Source organism: Streptopelia decaocto (genome assembly GCF_964273445.1).
Source record: "Streptopelia decaocto genome assembly, chromosome: 4".
Lineage (NCBI taxonomy): Eukaryota > Metazoa > Chordata > Aves > Columbiformes > Columbidae > Streptopelia > Streptopelia decaocto.
The window spans coordinates 69133508-69152289 of NC_138658.1; the positions used below are offsets into that span (position 1 = coordinate 69133508).

The 18782-nt window shown below is 39.6% G+C and overlaps 1 protein-coding gene across 1 annotated transcript in view; it reads left to right on the plus strand.

Moving 5' to 3' along the window:
• The window catches only part of POLN (DNA polymerase nu), a 104946-nt gene that overhangs the window by 15986 nt on the left and 70178 nt on the right, over positions 1-18782 (plus strand). Inside the window, exons 7-14 of the mRNA XM_082052182.1 lie at positions 5515-5583; positions 7000-7060; positions 7258-7322; positions 8123-8206; positions 8638-8727; positions 11265-11321; positions 12144-12197; positions 12425-12490. Coding sequence (XP_081908308.1) covers positions 5515-5583; positions 7000-7060; positions 7258-7322; positions 8123-8206; positions 8638-8727; positions 11265-11321; positions 12144-12197; positions 12425-12490 — 546 coding nt within the window. The remainder of the gene's footprint in view (positions 1-5514; positions 5584-6999; positions 7061-7257; positions 7323-8122; positions 8207-8637; positions 8728-11264; positions 11322-12143; positions 12198-12424; positions 12491-18782) is intronic.

Genomic DNA, 18782 nt, shown 5'->3' on the forward strand with positions numbered 1-18782 from the left:
TCACATCTATTCTTAGTTATTATTTCTTAACTTCATCATCCTGATTCCCAGCTCTGAGTTAAATAGTGAAGTCTTATTTCCTTCCCACCCTGTTTCAGGTCTAGTTTGTTTCCTTGCCCCAACCATCTCCAGAGTCTTTATGCTGACTTGTTCACCCACGTCCTGGTTAATACCTCCCCCTAACATCCTGTGTTCCATTCCATTCCTCCCCATTCCTTATGCAATTAATTTGTTCCCTGGACTCTTCCACTTTCTTTTTGGCTTCTTGGTTTGCTCAGCAAGTCCCAGCTCTTTCTGTGACTCCTAGCTCTTTGCCAGATTTATCCCTTCAGCCTTCTTACTCTGACTTTACTGGTAGGTTCCTCACAGTTGTCTGTACTCCCAGAGGGTTCCAGGCCAGGAGCGGATGAGGAGTGAGTTGAGAGTGTATGGGTCAGAATTAAGGGGCAGGCTGGCAGGGGTGATACTGTTGTAGATGTCTATTACAGGCCACCAGATCAGGCTGAGGAAGCTGATGAGGCCTTCTATGGGCAGCTGAGAGTGGCCTCACAGTCACAGGCCCTGGTTGTTGTGGGTGATTTTAACTTCCCTGATGTTTGCTGGAAGGACCATTCAGCCAGCCAGCCCCAGTCCAGGAGGTTCTTCCAGTGCATTAGTGATAACTTCCTCATGCAGATGGTGGAGGAGCCGACTAGGAGAGGTGCACTGCTGGATCTCATCCTCACTAACAAGGAGGGTCTGGTCAAAGCAGTAAAGGTTGAGGGCTGCCTGGGTTGCAGTGACCACAAGATGGTGGAGTTCAGCATCTTGTGTGGCAGGAACAGAATAGCAAGTAGAATTGCAACCCTGTACTTTAGCAGGGCTAACTTTGGCCTTTTCAAGCAATTGCTGGGGGAAATCCCATGGGCAAGACTGCTTGAAGGAAAAGGGGCCCAAGATAGCTGGATTTCATTCAGAGATTGCTTCTTCCACGCTCAGGATCAGAGCATCCCCACACGTAGGAAGTCAAGGAAGGGAGCCAGGAGGCCTGTGTGGTTGAAGAGGGATCTGTTGGGTATGCTCAAGCAGAAGAGGAGAGTTTACAGGTCATGGAAGCAGGGGCTGGCCACGTGGGAGGAATATAAGGCTGCTGTTAGAGGATGTGGGAAGGCAGCTAGGATAGCCAAGGCCTCCTTAGAATTACAGCTGGCGAGAGGAGTCAAGTACTGCAAAAAGAACTTTTTCAAATACATAGCAGATAAAACTAATACCAGAGGCAATGTAGGCCCACTGATGAATGGGGTGGGTGCCCTGGTGGCAGAAGATACAGAGAAAGCAGAATTACTGAATGCCTTCTTTTTCTCTGTCTACTCTGCTGGAGGCTGTCCTGGGGAGCCCTGTACCCCTGAGACCCCGGATGAAGCCAGGTCAATGGAGGAGTTTGCTCTAGTTGATGAGGACTGGGTTAGGGAGCCATTAAATAGTCTGGACATCCATAAATCCATGGGTCCAGATGGGATGCATCTGCAGGCGCTGAGGGAGCTGGCTCAAGTCATTGCTAGACTGCTCTCCAACATCTTTGCCAAGTCTTTTATAGCCCTTTATAAGAATCTAACAAGGTGGATGGGTGATGGCAGAGCGGCGGATGTGGTCTACCTTGACTTCAGTAAAGCCTTTGACACAGTCTCCCACAGCATTCTCACAGCTAAATTGAGGAGGTGTGGTCTAGACAATAGAGTAGTGAGGTGGGTTGCAAACTGGCTTAAGGAGAGAAGCCAGAGAGTGGTAGTCAATGGTGCGGAGTCTAGTTGGAGGCCAGTATCTAGTGGAGTGCCTCAGGGGTCAGTACTGGGGCCAGTATTATTCAATATATTCATTAACGATTTGGACGAGGGAATAGAGTGCACTATCAGCAAGTTTGCTGATGACACTAAGCTGGGAGGAGTGGCTGACACGCCAGAAGGCTGTGCTGCCATCCAGAGAGACCTGGACAGGCTGGAGAGTTGGGCGGGGAATAACCTGATGAAATTTAACAAGGGAAAGTGTAGAGTCCTGCATCTGGGCAGGAATAACCCCAGGTTCCAGTATAGGTTGGGAAATTCCATATTAGAGAGCAGTGTAGGGGAAAGGGACCTGGGGGTCCTGGTGGACAGCAGGATGACCATGAGCCAGCACTGTGCCCTTGTGGCCAGGAAGGCCAATGGCATCCTGGGGTGTATTAGAAGGGGGGTGGTTAGTAGATCGAGAGAGGTCCTCCTTCCCCTCTACTCCGCCCTGGTGAGACCACATCTGGAATATTGTGTCCAGTTCTGGGCCCCTCAGTTCAAGAAGGACAGGGAACTGCTGGAGAGGGTCCAGCGTAGGGCAACGAAGATGATTAAGGGAGTGGAGCACCTCCCTTATGAAGAAAGGCTGAGGGAGCTGGGTCTCTTTAGTTTGAAGAAGAGGAGACTGAGGGGGGACCTTATTAATGTTTATAAATATATAAAGAGTGAGTGCCATGAGGATGGAGCCAGGCTCTTCTTGGTGGCAAACAATGATAGGACAAGGGGTAATGGGATCAAGCTGGAAGACAAGAGGTTCCACTTAAATTTGAGAAGAAACTTCTTCTCAGTGAGGGTGACAGACACTGGAACAGGCTGCCCAGGGGGGTTGTGGAGTCTCCTTTGCTGGAGACATTCAAAACCCGCCTGAACATGTTCCTGTGCGACCTCACCTAGGCGTTCCTGCTCCAGCAGGGGGATTGGACTGGATGATCTTTTGAGGTCCCTTCCAATCCCAAACATACTGTGATACTGTGATATATGTCTTGTGCCCCACAACGTCAGTTGAGCTCCCTCTGTATTGTCCTAGTCTTGTCCACCCAGCATAGTACTTGGAATGACTGCTGGTTTATTCTGTGTTTCGCTACTCACCTGCACACTCCTCTAGCACAGAATAGGTGCTACTTGCTGTATATTTGGTGCTGTGCCAAAAGGCTCTGTGCAAGAGGTCATAGTCCATATACCTTGAAACCTTTGCTGAAACAGGTGCTAAATATCACACTGCTCTTGTCATGGGTGCATTTGCTGGTGAGGAATCTTGGTGTCAATTGAAGCCTGTCATTGGACTCACTTCTGCCGCTAGAATGGGATCAAGTGAGCTCTCTGCTGAGAGTGCAGTATTTCACAGGCAGCTTGTTTGTTCCAGAACCAGTGGGTATGGACAAGGTTTACTGGAGACAGGTTGATGGCTTTTCACTGTGGTATGGCCCTGGGGTAGAGAGAAATCCTCACTGGCAGGACTAGACTGTTGTAAAACAAGGATGGTCACCAGTGGATCTAGATATTTCAGCTTTAAAGATAACTTGCTGCGTCCTACCTTCAAGGGCTGATTGTTTCTCAGTCTTGCAGTGTTCAAGCCTGCTGTAGGCAGAGGGAAAGCTTGTGCTGTGTCTGTATTGTCTGCTCACAAATGACCAGCACAAACAGTGCTGAAGTTGTAGAGACAAACAGCTCTTGAGCAGGTGGAGGACCTGCATGGGCTGTCAGGGGGATTCATTGAGCCGCTGTAACTCTTCTGCTGCTGGGGCTGTGCTGGGACATGCTTCCCACTAGCAGACATCAGCTGATGTCAAATCTGTTTAGTTTTGTCTGCTGTTATCCTGAGTAATACGGTAATTTCAAGACAAAACCAACTATGGTGCAGGCTTAAGTGTGTTCTGAAAGACTGCAACACTAGTGCCCTCGCTGTTTTATGATTTGTGGTAGGAAAATGTGTCTGCAGCAAATATTACCCCAGAACTGGGGTAATTCTGTTTTTAGCATGAAACATAACTTCCTGTAGCTAATAAGTGTCTCCCACACTTCTGTTACGCTCCGTACTTCTCCTCTTCTCCTAAAAATTAGTTGGACCAATATGATAAAGTTCCTGTGATGGTTCTTCCCCAGCTGTGTGCCAGAATGCTTGCCTTAGTAGCAATAATGTGTTATAATTTGTCCTAATATAAACTAATTTTCAGTCAGTTCTGGTTCTATTGTGTTTGTGCAACAGCAAGTAATTTGGATTCCTTCTGCATTCTGTTTGGATCAAATAATGGATGTGAAGCATTGCTCTTGACAGTCTGCATCTGTGGTAATGCTTTGGTTCCAGACTTCTGTTTTTCTTGAGATAATGGGGCTGTTTTGCAAACCGTAGGCCAAAATTGTGAGTTTTGTATAGAAGACAGATTTTTATACAGTTTGGAGAATGAATTATGTTTATGTGTTGATTTACAGCTGACGTTTGCACTGTGAGGGCACAGGATTAAGTGTCTACATATGCTTGTGTCTCACTCAGTCCGTACCTGCACTCACTCCCTAGAAACACATCCAGGACGTTCTGAGAGTCATCCTGAAGACAAGGAGGAGATAATGGCATCCAGCTCAGGGAGCAATTCCTGCAGAAGACCCTACTCAGCTGGAAAAAGATCTCCAGAGATCCCTTCTCACAAACTCAGAAGGGTTCTTACCTCCCTGAAGAGAGAGGGAGATCCTCCCCGTCCGTTAATTTAGATATTAATTTATTTTTTTTTTATTTTAGAAAAAACTTTAATTTGGAGATCTCTTTAGACTGTATAGACCTTCCTGTAGGAAGGATTTTGTAGATTTTTCCAACCACTTTGATTATTCTTAGCTGCTTTTGTTTCAAAAAAACTGCTGTTATGGCTGGGCAGATTGAGAGCCCTGAAGGACCATAATGTTCTGACATCAGACCTGTTCTTAAGAAAATGATCTTGGCAACAATGGCAGTCAATGGCAATCTTTCTGGTTTAGGCTACATCCAGTGTAGCAGTGTGACATCACATCTAGTTACATTGCATATACTCTTCTGGATGATAGAATCTTCATTTTGTTCTTTCAAAAATATTTCTTTGAAGCTGAAGCATTGCCTTCATTTTCTACACAATCTTAGAGGGGAGAGTAAATCTGATAACAAGTAGAAACTTCTCATTCCTTTAGTGATTGTGTTCTTGGAGCTAAAGACTGTGTTCTCAGTGTCTCTACACATTTCAAAACGGTGTTCTAGCCAATGGAATGAGGTGGTGTGCCTGTGTGCAGAACGCCTCTAGAACTGAAGGGAAGGGAATAGTTCAGGCACAGAAGGGGGGCAGTGCTGGTAGGAGAAAGAAAACAGCAAGGAATTTTTCTACATTTTACAAGTAGTAGTAGAATTCTGACTTCAGTGTTGAAGGCGGTGTAGTGGTACTATTTCTTCATACTCGAACTGTACAAAAGGCTAGAGAAAATCTTGAATATTAATGATCTGTGCTGCTCTGCTCGTTAATTGTTTGTCAGAGGTCTAAGAACATTAGTAAAATGTTAAATATAACATGAGACACACAGAAAAATGTACTTATAGATTTTAATCCCTTTAAAAATATAACAAATATTTTTATGTTATTATTTATTTTATGTTATTATTTATTATTATTATTATGTTATTATTTTATGTTATTATATTATTTATGTTATTATTTATTAACACCTGATTTTTTTTTAATTTATTTATACTCAGTATCAAAACTTAGGTGCCAACTTGGAGAAACTTTATAATGTAATGATGGACCTTGCTCATGACTTACAGGTAAGAAAGAGGAAGTAATTACTCAGATATAACTTGTGAATTATAATGAATTTTAGAGAGTTAGTGATGTGCTTCTCATTCAGATCAGAATCTCTACTCAAGTTAAACAGAAGGCTTCAGTCCTTATGGGTTTACAGTGCTGGTCAACATTTAAAATAAAGTTGTTGATCAAATTTGCCATTTTTCCCAGGAGGAGGTTAATCTTTACAAGAAACTTTTCCTCTGTAATAGTTAACAAAATATTTAAATGAAGTGTCAAAGAATGGGAAATATTTGGAATATTTTGACTTTTGATATTTTAAAGCTGTATGAAACTGTCAAAAAAGTGTTAACAGAGTTAAGACAGAGTGTAGCTGAGGTTTGTTTTTCGATGTATTCCTCAGGTACAAAAGCTCTCAGCATATCTATTGCTCTAGATTGTATTAGCCCAGTGCTGGCCAAACACTGGGACAAACTTCCCGGAGGGGTGGTTGGTGTCCCAAGCCTGTCAGGGTTTAAGAGACATTTGGACAATGTTTTAACTTTTGGTCAGCCCTAAAATGGTCAGGCAGTTGGACTAGATAATCATTGTAGGTCCCTTCCGACTGAAATATATTCTGTTCTAGGCCTCATTGCAGTTCAGAGCGCATCTCAAGATTTGTGTGTGTGTGTTTATTTTCTCCCTGTAATCACATACCTGGAAAAGTGTCAGAATTCAGGAACATGGAATTCTGGTGGAAGGTACATCACAGGATCAGAGGGGTTTTCCTTCAGATTGATGGTATCAAGTGTAGGACTTAGGCCATTAGTTGATGGAGCCACATTAATCTGGATACCTAACTGGCCCAGCAGTGTGATGAAACAATGTGGGATGGCAACAGGGAAACACCAAAAGCACAGAAACACCGAGAGCCCGTTTATGGGAGATTTTAGACAATTGTTACTGTCTGATTGCTTCAGTGGTTGGAGAAAAAACAGACTTGTTCTTGGTAACTGAATTAGGTATATAGCCCCATCATCATTTATTTTCTTCCTAATGAAAACAAAATTGTGAATTCCAAATGGTTCCTTAATTGTTCAAGTGAAGAAAGAGGGATAACTGTATTTTCTATTATAATGGAGCTTGCTCTGAAAAGAAACTATTTAGAAAAATTAGTTGTGTATTTCTTTATTACTATTCCTGTACAAAAATTATTACTATTACAAAATGTATTGCTATTCCACACAAAATGAAGTGATAATGAACTACAGCATTTAGATATTATAATTCACACTAAGTAGTATTTCATTCCACAAACAGTGTTGTCATATAAAAAGGGATTGTACAAAAAGTGAAATACTGCTTTCTGGAAAACAGATCCACATAATGACACTACTATATGTTTTAAGGTTAAAATTGGCCGATACTGAAGAATTTATTTGTATCTTGCTTTACAGGTTCAAGGTTTGTGGAAATTATTTTGCACATTAGAGCTTCCGCTTATCAAAATTCTGGCAGGTATGAGATTTCAGTTCAAAATATGAATCTTCATTTTGATGCAGCTACTGACTATGCTCAAGTAGAATGTTATACCTAACGATACTAAATATTATTGTAGCCTCATAACAGTTTGAGTTTCCATTTTACAGCCTAAGAAACATGTAAGATTAAAATTGTCAGTTTTAAGTGTTCTCAGTATATAATTTTATTTACAGTGATGGAAACACACAAAATACATGTGAACAAACAAGAACTGAAAAAAACATCAGAGATTCTAGGGGTAAATTTTGGCTTTATCTTTCTTTTGGAAATTACATAGTATCATCTTTCTCCTTTTACTGAGTACAACAGATTAAAAAAGAGGAGGAATCTTTGTTTTATCAAGTTTTACATGACAGTTTGGGGTTTCTAGTATTTTTGTTATTATGAATATAATTAACGCTATTTACATTTTAGGATACTTCTGTGTTTATGTAGAGACATTTAAAAAGAGACCTTTGCTTCTTTAGCCTTGTCCCAAAACTAAAATTACTTTGCAAAATGCACAGGTCCTTTTGGGTTGTGTGTCATAAAGATTGTAATGACTTTTTTTGAACCTACAGTTATCAGTTACCATCTTCCTGAGAAGCAAGAGATGTCTCTGTCTCTCTCTGTAAATAAAACACTCTTTGAACTCTCAGAACACATACATTTTAAAGTTTGATAAAAATAGCTACAGGAGAACCCTATTTTGTAGCATAAAGTTTGACTAGGTAATCATAGTGCTCTTGAGATTATGACTGTATCAGAAAAGTTTACGTAGGTCTGTTTTTTGCAGGTCTCTATAGTATTCAGTAACCTAAATTATTTTCCCAGAAATTTTGGTACTTTTTACTACAGTAAATCCCCTTCCCAGATAATGAAGAAATGTAGATTAATGAGTATATAAGCAATCTATTAAAACGAATGTTGGTAGCCAGTGGTAGCCACATTATCAAGTACCTAATACTTTAGTCAAATATACTTGTTAACCTAGGAAGTAGCAGAATATTAAAGAAAATAACAATGTAAACAGAATAATTCCAATGTACTAATTTATAGTTGCGACTCAAAGAGCTTGAGCAGGAAGCTCATCAAGTTGCTGGAGAACGATTCCTTTTGACCAGCAGTCATCAACTGAGAGAGGTAATACTTATACTACTGATATTGTGTAAGTTGTCAGTTCTGTAAATTGTTATTGATACAGAAGAATTAGAAAACATATAAAATAGTTCTTAAAACTTCAGAATTCTTTTTCTTTCATAATAATTATCTTATTTTCTGATCTTAATGGAGGACATACTAGTTTTCCATAAATCTGGCAATGTTGGATAATCTCTATTTGAATGGATTTACATAAGTTATGCACTTTATTTTAGCAAAAACACTACTTTGTCAATAGCTCAAAACTAAAGATTTCATCTTTTCAATTCTGTGTTAGTTCTCTTCGCCGTAGCATGCTCTGTTTTCCTTGAAATCTGTTTTTAGACTTAAGTGCAGGCACCAAATAATTTTTCTTTCTCTTTTAGCACTTGAAACACTGAAACATTTGTCTTATGGGCTTTTTCTTACTGTAGGTACTATTTGAAAAGTTAAAACTGCACATGCTGTGTGAGAAAGTTCACAGAACTGAAATACAACAACTCGTGTCCACCTCGGAAGTTGTGGTGAGATGGAGAGCGGGTTTAAAACCTTCTGCAAGATTTAGCAAAATGTCTAAGTTACATTCCAGTGAAATTGTAATTTGTCTAGAGTTTTCCTAACAATCTTGATTTATTTTTCTATTGTACTAATCATGCTTCATTTACTTATGCCAGGAATGGAAGTTGCACTCCGTGATGGGAAAAACAAACTAGCTACTGAGGCTAAACTTCAGTTAAAAATTAGGGTTAAAAACCCTGGCATGTATGACCATCCTTCTCACAGGAGGGAGAATTTCTTCCTGGTCAGATTTTGGTAGCTCAGCATGGCTGATGGGTTAGGTGAAAGAGACCCCTGGTAAAAGAAAAGAACATTAATGTAAAATGTGCTGGTGAAGGAAATAGAAACCCAGACTTTCTCTTTGCCATCAGGAGATTTGGGCTAACACCATATTGTCATCTTTTTATGGACCCTTATTCATTCATGCTAGATAAAGCAGTCTGTAAGAAATTACTTGCTACGTGCGAATTAGGAGTTGTGACATTTTTTGTGTGCTCCAGTGTTTTCTTTGTGTGTTTGTGTTGGATTTACTTTTGTGTGTTTGTGTCTGTGGAGGTGCTTGTCTTCAGTAAGAGCAGTTACATTTTTGAGTCAGATCTGGAGGATCTTGTTCCCTTAAAGCAATAATGACCAAGCAGTTTAGATACTTTGGTACACTTGTACAAGAATTCAAGTGTATCTTCAGATTCAGCGTAATAAATATTGTGCATATGAAGCTTCTCCTCTTCTTTCTGCTGTTAGTGTTGGAGCAGACAATTTTCAGCAATGCAGACGTTCGTGTGTGATCCCACACAAATGCAGAAACCTGCCAAAAACATTTATCTAAAAATGATGAAGTCAAGACTGAACTGCAGACTTCTTGGTAACTTGAGGCAAATGTGGATGCCCCTTCCTTTTCATAGAATTATAGAATCATTTCGGTTGGGGAAGACCTTTAAGATCATAGAGTCCAACCATATACTTAACACTGCCAAGTACACCGTTAGACCATGTTCCCAAACACCACATCTACATATATTTTAAATGCTGTCAGGGATGGTGACTCCACCACTTCCCTGGGCAGCCTGTTCCAATGCTTCACAAGCCTCTCTCTGAAGAAATTTTTCCTAATACCCAATTTATACCTCCCCTGGTGCAACTTGAGGCCATTTCCTCTTGTCCTATCACTTGCTACTTGGGAGAAGAGACCAACACCCTCCATACTACAACCTCCTTTCAGGTAGTTGCAGATGGTGATACGGTCTCCCCTCAGCCTCCTTTTCTCCAGCCAGAACGGCGCCAGTTCCCTCAGCCGCTTCTCATCACACTTGTTCTCCAGACCCCTCACCAGCTTTGTTGCCCTTCTCTGAACTCACTCCAGCACCTCAATGTCTTTCTTGTCCCAAGGGGCCCAAAACTGAACACAGGATTTGAGGTGGGGCCTCACCAGCACTGTGTGCAGGGGGACGATCACTGCCCTGGTCCTGCTGAGGTGATAGCAACAGTATAACCATAAAACCTGCACGCTGCTCAAGGAGAAGGAGGTTTCATAGATCAAACGTGTAATCTTGGGGAGTGACAGAGAGCCTTGGGAGATGGGAGGGGTCAGTGAAATAGAATGCATGTCATCTTTTTGTGGGAACATAAGATTTGTTGCTGTAATCAAAGCAATGCTTTTATCCGGTGCAGTACTCTCTTTCTAACAACCGCTGAGACTTGGTCATTTAGGAAAAGGTAGCCTGAAACTTTCCAATAGAAAAATACTAGATAATTAATCTTAATATTTTGTCTCTCCCTGATAGCAAGAGAAAAACCTATGCCTTTAAATCTCCATTTTGGTACAGTTGCATCTGTTTTTTCACTGTGAACTGATGTAATTCCAGATATTTTTGTTGAACTTATAATATTTTATTATTTTCATTCTTTTTCTTTAAGTTTTATGGCAGTTTACAAGCAAATAATCAGAAATGTGCTTTGTTTTATTGCTGTTGGATTTGACAATTTCAGTTTTTGTTAAAGGTCTCCTGGAACTTGTATTAGGGGACGTACTGGAGAAATTATTCTGTTGGATTCCATATGTGTGTATAAATATGCATGTGTGTATATAAGTATTATTTTGAATACTTCTATCCTGTTCTTTCTTGCCTTGGTGCTGTCTAGCACAAAGAATAAACAAAGGACCATAAATAACTCCCTCCCCTCTCTTCCCCTCTCCCATGCCCCAGTGTTTTTAAAGCTGTTGTGGAAAGGTTTTTGTGTCTGCATATTTTTTTTTGTCCTTGTCTGGGGCAGGAAGGGAAATGAAATGGAGAGAGGTAATTTCCAGCCCTCCTGCTGAAGGCAGGAAAGAATGGAGGTTTTCTTGGGCCTAGGGTGAGATTGCTTGAAGCACATTATTCTTTACCCAGTATTTTGTCCATTCAGCTTGGCAAGGAAAAGTTCTTCCTTCAAAACTTATTAAGATTGTTAAATAATGTGAATTTCTGGCTTACTTTTCTGTTATATTGTATTATTTATTTTGCAGCTAAATAAATTGCAAGATCTTCATCCTTTGCCTAAGATAATTTTAGAATACCGTCAGGTGAGCTGATATTTTTCACATAATGTAGTTGCACTGAAGCAAAATTAGCAAAAAAGATAACATATCCACAGCTAAATACATTTTAAAAAGTTGGCTCTAATGTAAATTCATTCAAATTTTCATTTAAATTTTGAAGTTGTAGGTATTAAGTGTTTTCAAATGTCATGTTTATACTTCTGTTTTGCACTATGTTAGATTGTAGCTAGCAAAAAACCCTCTTGCAAAAACAATTAGAAAACTTCACTGTTAAATTTCTTTGGTGCTATAAAACAAAGTCTGAGGGCAAAACATTTATTTTTTGAGTTTGGAGGAAATACTCTGCAGAAAATAAAGGCTATAACTAGTGATGGTTTTTCTAAGGTGACAGGCCTCCTGAAAATACCAAACGACCTAGTTAGTTTGCGTTCACACGTTTGGGTTTTCAGTGGATAAATTTTCAAGGTTTAAAAGAAATAATGAAGTGGTCGTGTGTTTTTCTTTGTTTGTTTGTTTGTTTTTGTTTTTTTGTGTATGTATGTGGCTTTTTTGTGTAGTTTATTGACCTGGGGATATAAGATGTAAACCAATAAATTCCAGTAGTTAATTTACTAGTATCTGCAAACACCTGGCCTCAGCATATAACACATGGCTTTAGCACTCACCTTACTTACACTACTAGATTAAGCTATTAGTGAGTATACATCCATTATTTACTAAGATAAAACTGTCTTTTAAAAAAAGGCTGCAAAACAAGTTAATATGCATTTGGAAATTAAGATACGTAATCTGAAAAATCTGTTATTTTTATAAATGAGCATTTACCTAAATTTTTATGGAATTTAGGTTCATAAGATGAAATCAACTTACGTGGATGGACTGCGAACATGCATGAGAAAGGTAGAAATATAAAAAGCAACCTGTAAAATATGGTAGTTCAAATAAATCATAAAAGGATGTGAAATGATTGCAGTGTTTACAGTTTGAGAACTTCTATGTATGGAAAATTATAAAGTATTTCTTTTTGGTTGCAGTGAGTTTCTATTACTGATACTTACATTAAATAAAATTTAGATGTATGCATTAATCCTTTTTTTTTTTTAATTCTGTGCTTTACTTGACTACAGGGTTTTATTTCTTCTACATGGAATCAGACAGGAACTGCGACTGGCAGACTTTCAGCCAAACATCCAGTAAGTGAGCCTATTACAAGATTTACATTTTAATTAGAATTAGGACATTCTATGATTCTGAGTTGGAAGAGACCCACAAGGATCATCGAGTCCAACTCCTGTCCCTACATAAGACAACCCCACAGTTCACATCATGTGTCTGAGGGTGGAGTAATATTACTTATTAAAGATCGATATTACCTATATAAAATATGTAATTTTAACACATGAAATGTTTGTTTTCGTTGGAGTCTAGCAATTATATTGTATGGAAATGGTGGACCTAAGAAGCTTATTAAATGGGAGTTTTACTCTAGAACATTTACTCTTACAAATATTTTCTGTTATCTGTGGAGCAGAATTTAATATTTTTACCTGGAGCAGAGGGTTAGAATTGAGAGCTATGCATGTACACTCTAGACTTCCACTGAGTACTTCTTGGTAATGAATTCCTGGTGTCCATGAACCACTCCTTCTCAAGGACTGGTGAGCCCTGGAAGGTACCCTGGGGATTATGGAAAAAAAGGAAATGCTTTTCTTCTGGAATTTGGCTTCAGGCCTCAGAGCAGCAAAGGGCTGAGCTGGTTTAGGCTGTTGTTCTGGAAGCCTCGCCAGATGCTTCTGTGGCTGTGACACTTCAGCTCTTTGTGCTTCCCCTCTTGTCTTTGGCTATAATCATTTCCATGTACCCGCTCATGGCTGGAATGTGTTTTATTTGACTTTTTGGACTGCTAGAGGCTTTTTTTTTTTTTTCAACCAAAGCGGCCTTTTAAAGGGCACATTTGAATATGCTTTATTGTACCATTTTACTTGGACTTTAGGATGAAGTGTACTGACCTTTGACTGTAGGGACTGGTGAGGACTTTTGAGTTCCACTCCTGTTGCAGCCTGCAGCTGCATGGATGAGCATGTGGGACCTGCAGGACCCAGTGTGGGAGGGTCAGGCTTGCCGGCTGCTTCAGGGGCTCAAGTCAAGGCACAGGAAACAGCAGTGACTGCCTGCCTGTGGAGATGTTCAGTTTGGTTTAATCATGGCATTTCTTAGCAAAACCTCGCCTCTGGCCCTGTGGGAGAGTGGGAATAGATGCAGAAGTGGGACATGGCTCCTGAAGGCTAGAGGGAATCCATAAGGCCGCTGTCCTTTAGCTTGTGCCCAAAAGTACTGTCAGTTCCGATCCATGCAGGCTTGAGTGCTGCTTACCTGTCTGTGCAGGTACTAGTCTGGAACTTCATGCGTACAAATGGGATTGGAAGCTTTCTGCAGTCTTAGGAGAAAGATCATGGTCTTTCAGAGCTCTATGTAGGAACAGAGATGTCAGACCTAATGGTTGTGTTGTGACCACCTTGCACAGGTGGGCTCATGTGGGTCACCATGACTAGATGGTGAATTTTGGAGTTCTGGCAGAAACCTGTTCTGGGAGGTTCTCATCCTGATAATACCAGTGACTTCCTTAGCTCTTCTTTTACCTGTCTTCACAGTTCAGGTTTCCTTTATATGTTCCTACCCTCATGGTATGTACTTCACAGAATCACAGAATGTTAGGGATTGGAAGGGACCTCAAAAGATCATCCAGTCCAATCCCCCTGCCGGAGCAGGAACACCCAGATGAGGTTACACAGGAAGGTGTCCAGGTGGGTTTGAATGTCTCCGGAGAAGGAGACTCCACAACCCCCCTGGGCAGCCTGTTCCAGGCTCTGTCACCCTCACTGAGAAGAAGTTTCTTCTCAAATTTAAGTGGAACCTCTTGTCTTCCAGCTTGATCCCATTACCCCTTGTCCTATCATTGGTTGTCACCAGGAAGAGCTGGCTCCATCCTCCCGACACTCACCCTTTATATATCTGTAAACATTAATGAGCTCACCGCTCAGTCTCCTCCAAGCTAAAGAGCCCCAGCTCCCTCAGCCTTTCCTCACACAGGAGATGCTCCACTCCCTTCAGCATCTTTGTTGCCCTGTGCTGAACTTTCTCCAGCAGTTCCCTGTCCTTCTTGAACTGAGGGGCCCAGAACTGGACACAATATTCCAGATGTGGTCTCACAAGGGCAGAATAGAGGGGCAGGAGAACCTCTCTGGACCTACTAACCACCCCCCTTCTAATCCACCCCAGGATGCCATTGGCCTTCCTGGCCACAAGGGCCCAGTGCTGGCTCATGGTCATCCTGTTGTCCACCAGGACCCCCAGCTCCCCTTCCCCTACACTGCTCTCTAATAGGTCATTCCCCAACTTATACTGAAACCTGGGGTTGTTCCTACAATTCATCATCAAACAATTTATAGGAAGTGCTTGTGCTTTTTGCTGAGTAAAAAGCAGTGTCTAGGATTCTGAATTAACAGCAGAATGCAGCAGTGTTACTGCTGCTTCCACTTCTCATGCACTCAGATGGGGGAAAGCGATGGGGAAGAATGGAAAAGGTGATCATGAAGGTCACAGTTTGCTAAATATTCTGGTGTGATGTGCAGGCATTTACGAGTCAGAGCTGAACAGGCAGCTGTCTTGAACAACCCCATACAACACAAGGTGACCTTTGGCCCATCATGCTAAAAATGGCATGAAATCTACTTTTCTTAAAGGTTGTTTTTCTCCAAAATAATGCTGCTAAATTTAGAACCCGGGGTTGCTTAAGGCTGGCTTTTCCTTATAAGGAAAAACATTGGCATGGCTTATTCTGTGTGAAATATTTATGAAACTTATACCATCTGTTTCTGAATCATTTATTGATATAGGAGATATACTGCAGTGCCCAGTCACTTTACTAAGTGTTAAAGGATTGGGAAAATTCTTGCCAGGAATCATAAATATTGTAGATATTTTTGCAATTATTATGATGTTATGTCAAATTCTAGCTGAATATTTGCTGAAGTACTTTATTTTTAACTGTGTTTTAAAATGCTTTAAGGACTGATGAATGCAAAAGAGAAGTGTAAATCAGATAAAGTGAGAATCCCATTTGCTGCAGTGGTTGTGGGAGATCAGGTTCCAAACAAGGGTTTCTTTAACTTTCATTTCTTTTGTAAAGGTAGTGGATCTATCTGTCCTCTTTTCTTTCAAGCATTAAATGGAGTCCAGGAAGGATTTACTTATAGGTTTAAGGGGAATGATCAGACAGTGAGCACAGAAAGGGATTTCTTTTTCAGACAAACCCTTCTGTGATTTGTCTTTTAGACAAATCCACCTCTGATGTATGGGTGGTGTATATTTTTTGCTTTATGTGGGTTTCTCTCAATAGATAAGTTGATTCACATGCTGCGTTGCAGCAACTTAGAAGGGGTTTCTTGGTAGAACTTTACTTCAGTGCCTCTCGATGTATGCATCTATTTTAGTTTAACTGTGCACTTGATTTCGTCTCGTTCGGCTGCTTCTTTTGTAACATGTGTGCCGCATGATTAATGCCTTTTTCACAAATAACAAAGTGTTAGATAATAATGTAGTACATCATTAAACAGGGACACATTTGAAACTGTAGTCTCCTGCTATAGCATCGTAACTGTTTGCTACTCCATGAGAACCTGTGTATCTGAAACATAAAAGTAAATCTAAACACTAGAATTCTTCAGTAAAATTAGTTTGTGATATATACGTAGGCTAGTTTTCTACTTGATGATGGATTGCTTTTGACTCTTAGGGGAAATTAATTAGGTTTATTATTTGAAGATGTTATTTTTAATTTTTTGTATAGATATATTAGTCTTGTCTACATTAGGATACTCCTTTATTATATTGCTCATATATTATAAAAGTCAGATATATTTACTGCATTCATAAAGACTTGTTTGTGTTCTCCAAACCTACCTTTCCAGCCTCTCACCTTTTAAAGCAAAAATAAGTCATGACAGAAGTAGAAAAGCATAAAGCCAATTAAGATCAAGCCTCTTTTAGAATGAACAGAGAGAAATCCTAACATCCAATTATATGAATCTTAATATCTTGAGTTATAATTTGGTTTAAGATGTAAACTTCAGTGCTTATTCTATTTATTCTATTACTCTATCTTATTCAGATATTCTATATTAATTTTTCTTTCCCCCAGGCTCCTTCAGCAGAGAGAACTGAAATGCTATTAATGAATTTACACTTCTATACCTCAGAAGATATTTGTATCATTAAGCTAAAAAGCATGAAGTGTTTGGCTTCAGGGGGCATTTCTTTCCTTTTAGTAACAAAAAGTAATGTTGAAAATAAATAATTTTTTTCCCTTCTCAGACTAAGTGAAAAAAAAAATCCTGTTTCTCCCAGGAAAAATTATTTTAGCAGCTTCTCCAAAAAGGCAAAGACATAAGATAATTTAATCTGTCAATCAAAGGAGCATGTTAGCCTTTAATTTGGAAAGCAGGAATGTAATTTGAAAGCAAAACTAATGAGGGTATGTTGAATGTTAAAGCACTCAAAGAAGCACCATAAAAAACCTGATATATTGAATATACCTCAGTCTATCCAACAGATATAAGTAATATTTTATGATAGTGAATGTATGATAGAGAATTGCGTGTGTGTTACTAATAGTGTTTGGAATATGAATAACAAATTATTATACCCGTCTGGTTTTCATTATAATGGAAGAGCTGGTCTCTTGAAGTAGAAACTGTTCTAGAGCAATTACCATCAAAAATGAGTCTGTTCTGTCAGTTAACTCAGCAAACCAGTTTTTCTGATTATCTGTATTACATCCCTTCTGGGCTGTCCGAAGGAACTAATTCTTTCTAAGATAAAACTCGAATGTAGTTTTCAAATAGTTTGGGGATCGTTTGTGAACAGTGTGGATGGGATGCTGCCTGTCTCCCTCTCACAACACCATCCTCATAGGTTTTACATCCTTGGATACCCACACGTGCACACCAGGCAAGGTGGGCTGTCAGAATCGTGCTGTCAAAACTATTGTGACAGCTCTCAAATTTCAAGCATTTTGTCCCAGGCCTCATTAAGGCTACAGGCTGATTTGTGATGCTACCAGTACTCTTTCTGAAAATATGTAGTCATGATTTGGATTCCAGCACAAAGAGGGTACTCTACAAGATGTTTCAATAATAGTGAGCTGCAGTACAAATTTGAAGTGTCCTGTTTTCCCCCCATTCTTTTCCTTCACAGCTTTTAGAAGGTGTTGGCAGAGCTGATGCAATGTTAGATGCCAGACACCAAGTCTGGGAGCAGGGCTGTGATCACATCTTAGTGGTTTTCTATTTGTTCTGTTTTTAGAAATATACCAATGCTTTGGCTGCTTTTGAAGCTCCATTAGTAGGAATATAATTTTTGTAAACTTGTTTTCATACGCTGTCCTACTGAAATGAACGTTGACTTAAAAAAGCCAGACAGTATGGGCCTTAGCATTTGCATTGAACCTTACTTGAGTGTGTTTCCAATTTTTTTTAAAGAAGTGTGTTTGTTGGAAAACACTGGAGATAGAGAGATAGAGACAAGTCAGATGTCTTACAGGTTCATATAAAACATCTTGTCAAAAGTCTTCTAAAATGTCACCTAGGCTAACAAAATCATTTTTAGGTAAGTGTGCTCTGATGTGGCCTTCACTAAAATAATTGTAGGTTGTCTTAACAGGGATGAGAATGTTTGTGTTGTCTTGGACCTTTGCATCAAAGCAATTTAGTGTCATATTTTCTAGTCAGTGCAAACAACTATCACTCCTATAAGTTGATACGCTATTAGAGAAAGTCGGAGTGTGCAACACTATTTCTTATGGTTGGTCTGTGATGTCTGAGTATCTCTTGCACTCAGAACATATTTCTGTGCGATGTTTCTTTTCAGTATATTTATTCCAGTACTCTTGAGTCATATGCTGATTATGACTGCATGAATAGCTCTAAAACAGTACCTCATATTATTAGTATTTAGAGTATTTAGTATTTGATGTTTTTACAATCTCGGTTCTTGCTTTGTGTTTTTAGAAGTATATTTTAGTGAAGGCTTTGGCATTTAAAGGAAGCACGTTTACAGTGTTGGAGACAGAAACTCTCAATTTCTTCTCTTTCTTCCTCATTCATCACAGCTTTTGTTTTGTGATAGGGAAATTTTATTGAAAAATGAGTGAATGAGCACTTTGACAAGACTTTAGTTCAACTGCATTCATGATGAAAATTTACACTACATTTACATTACAATAGGATATTCTTAGTTATTGGTGTGACAACTAGAGTGTGAAAAGTGACTGTTAGTCATATCATAACACTGATGTCTGATGCTCCAGAACATCATTGTGTTGATTTAATATCCAAATGCAGGAATAAGGTTTCTGCATCATAGAGCTTTGTTCTCTTAACATCTTGAGTACACATAGTATCCTTTTCTATGATATATACATGTATA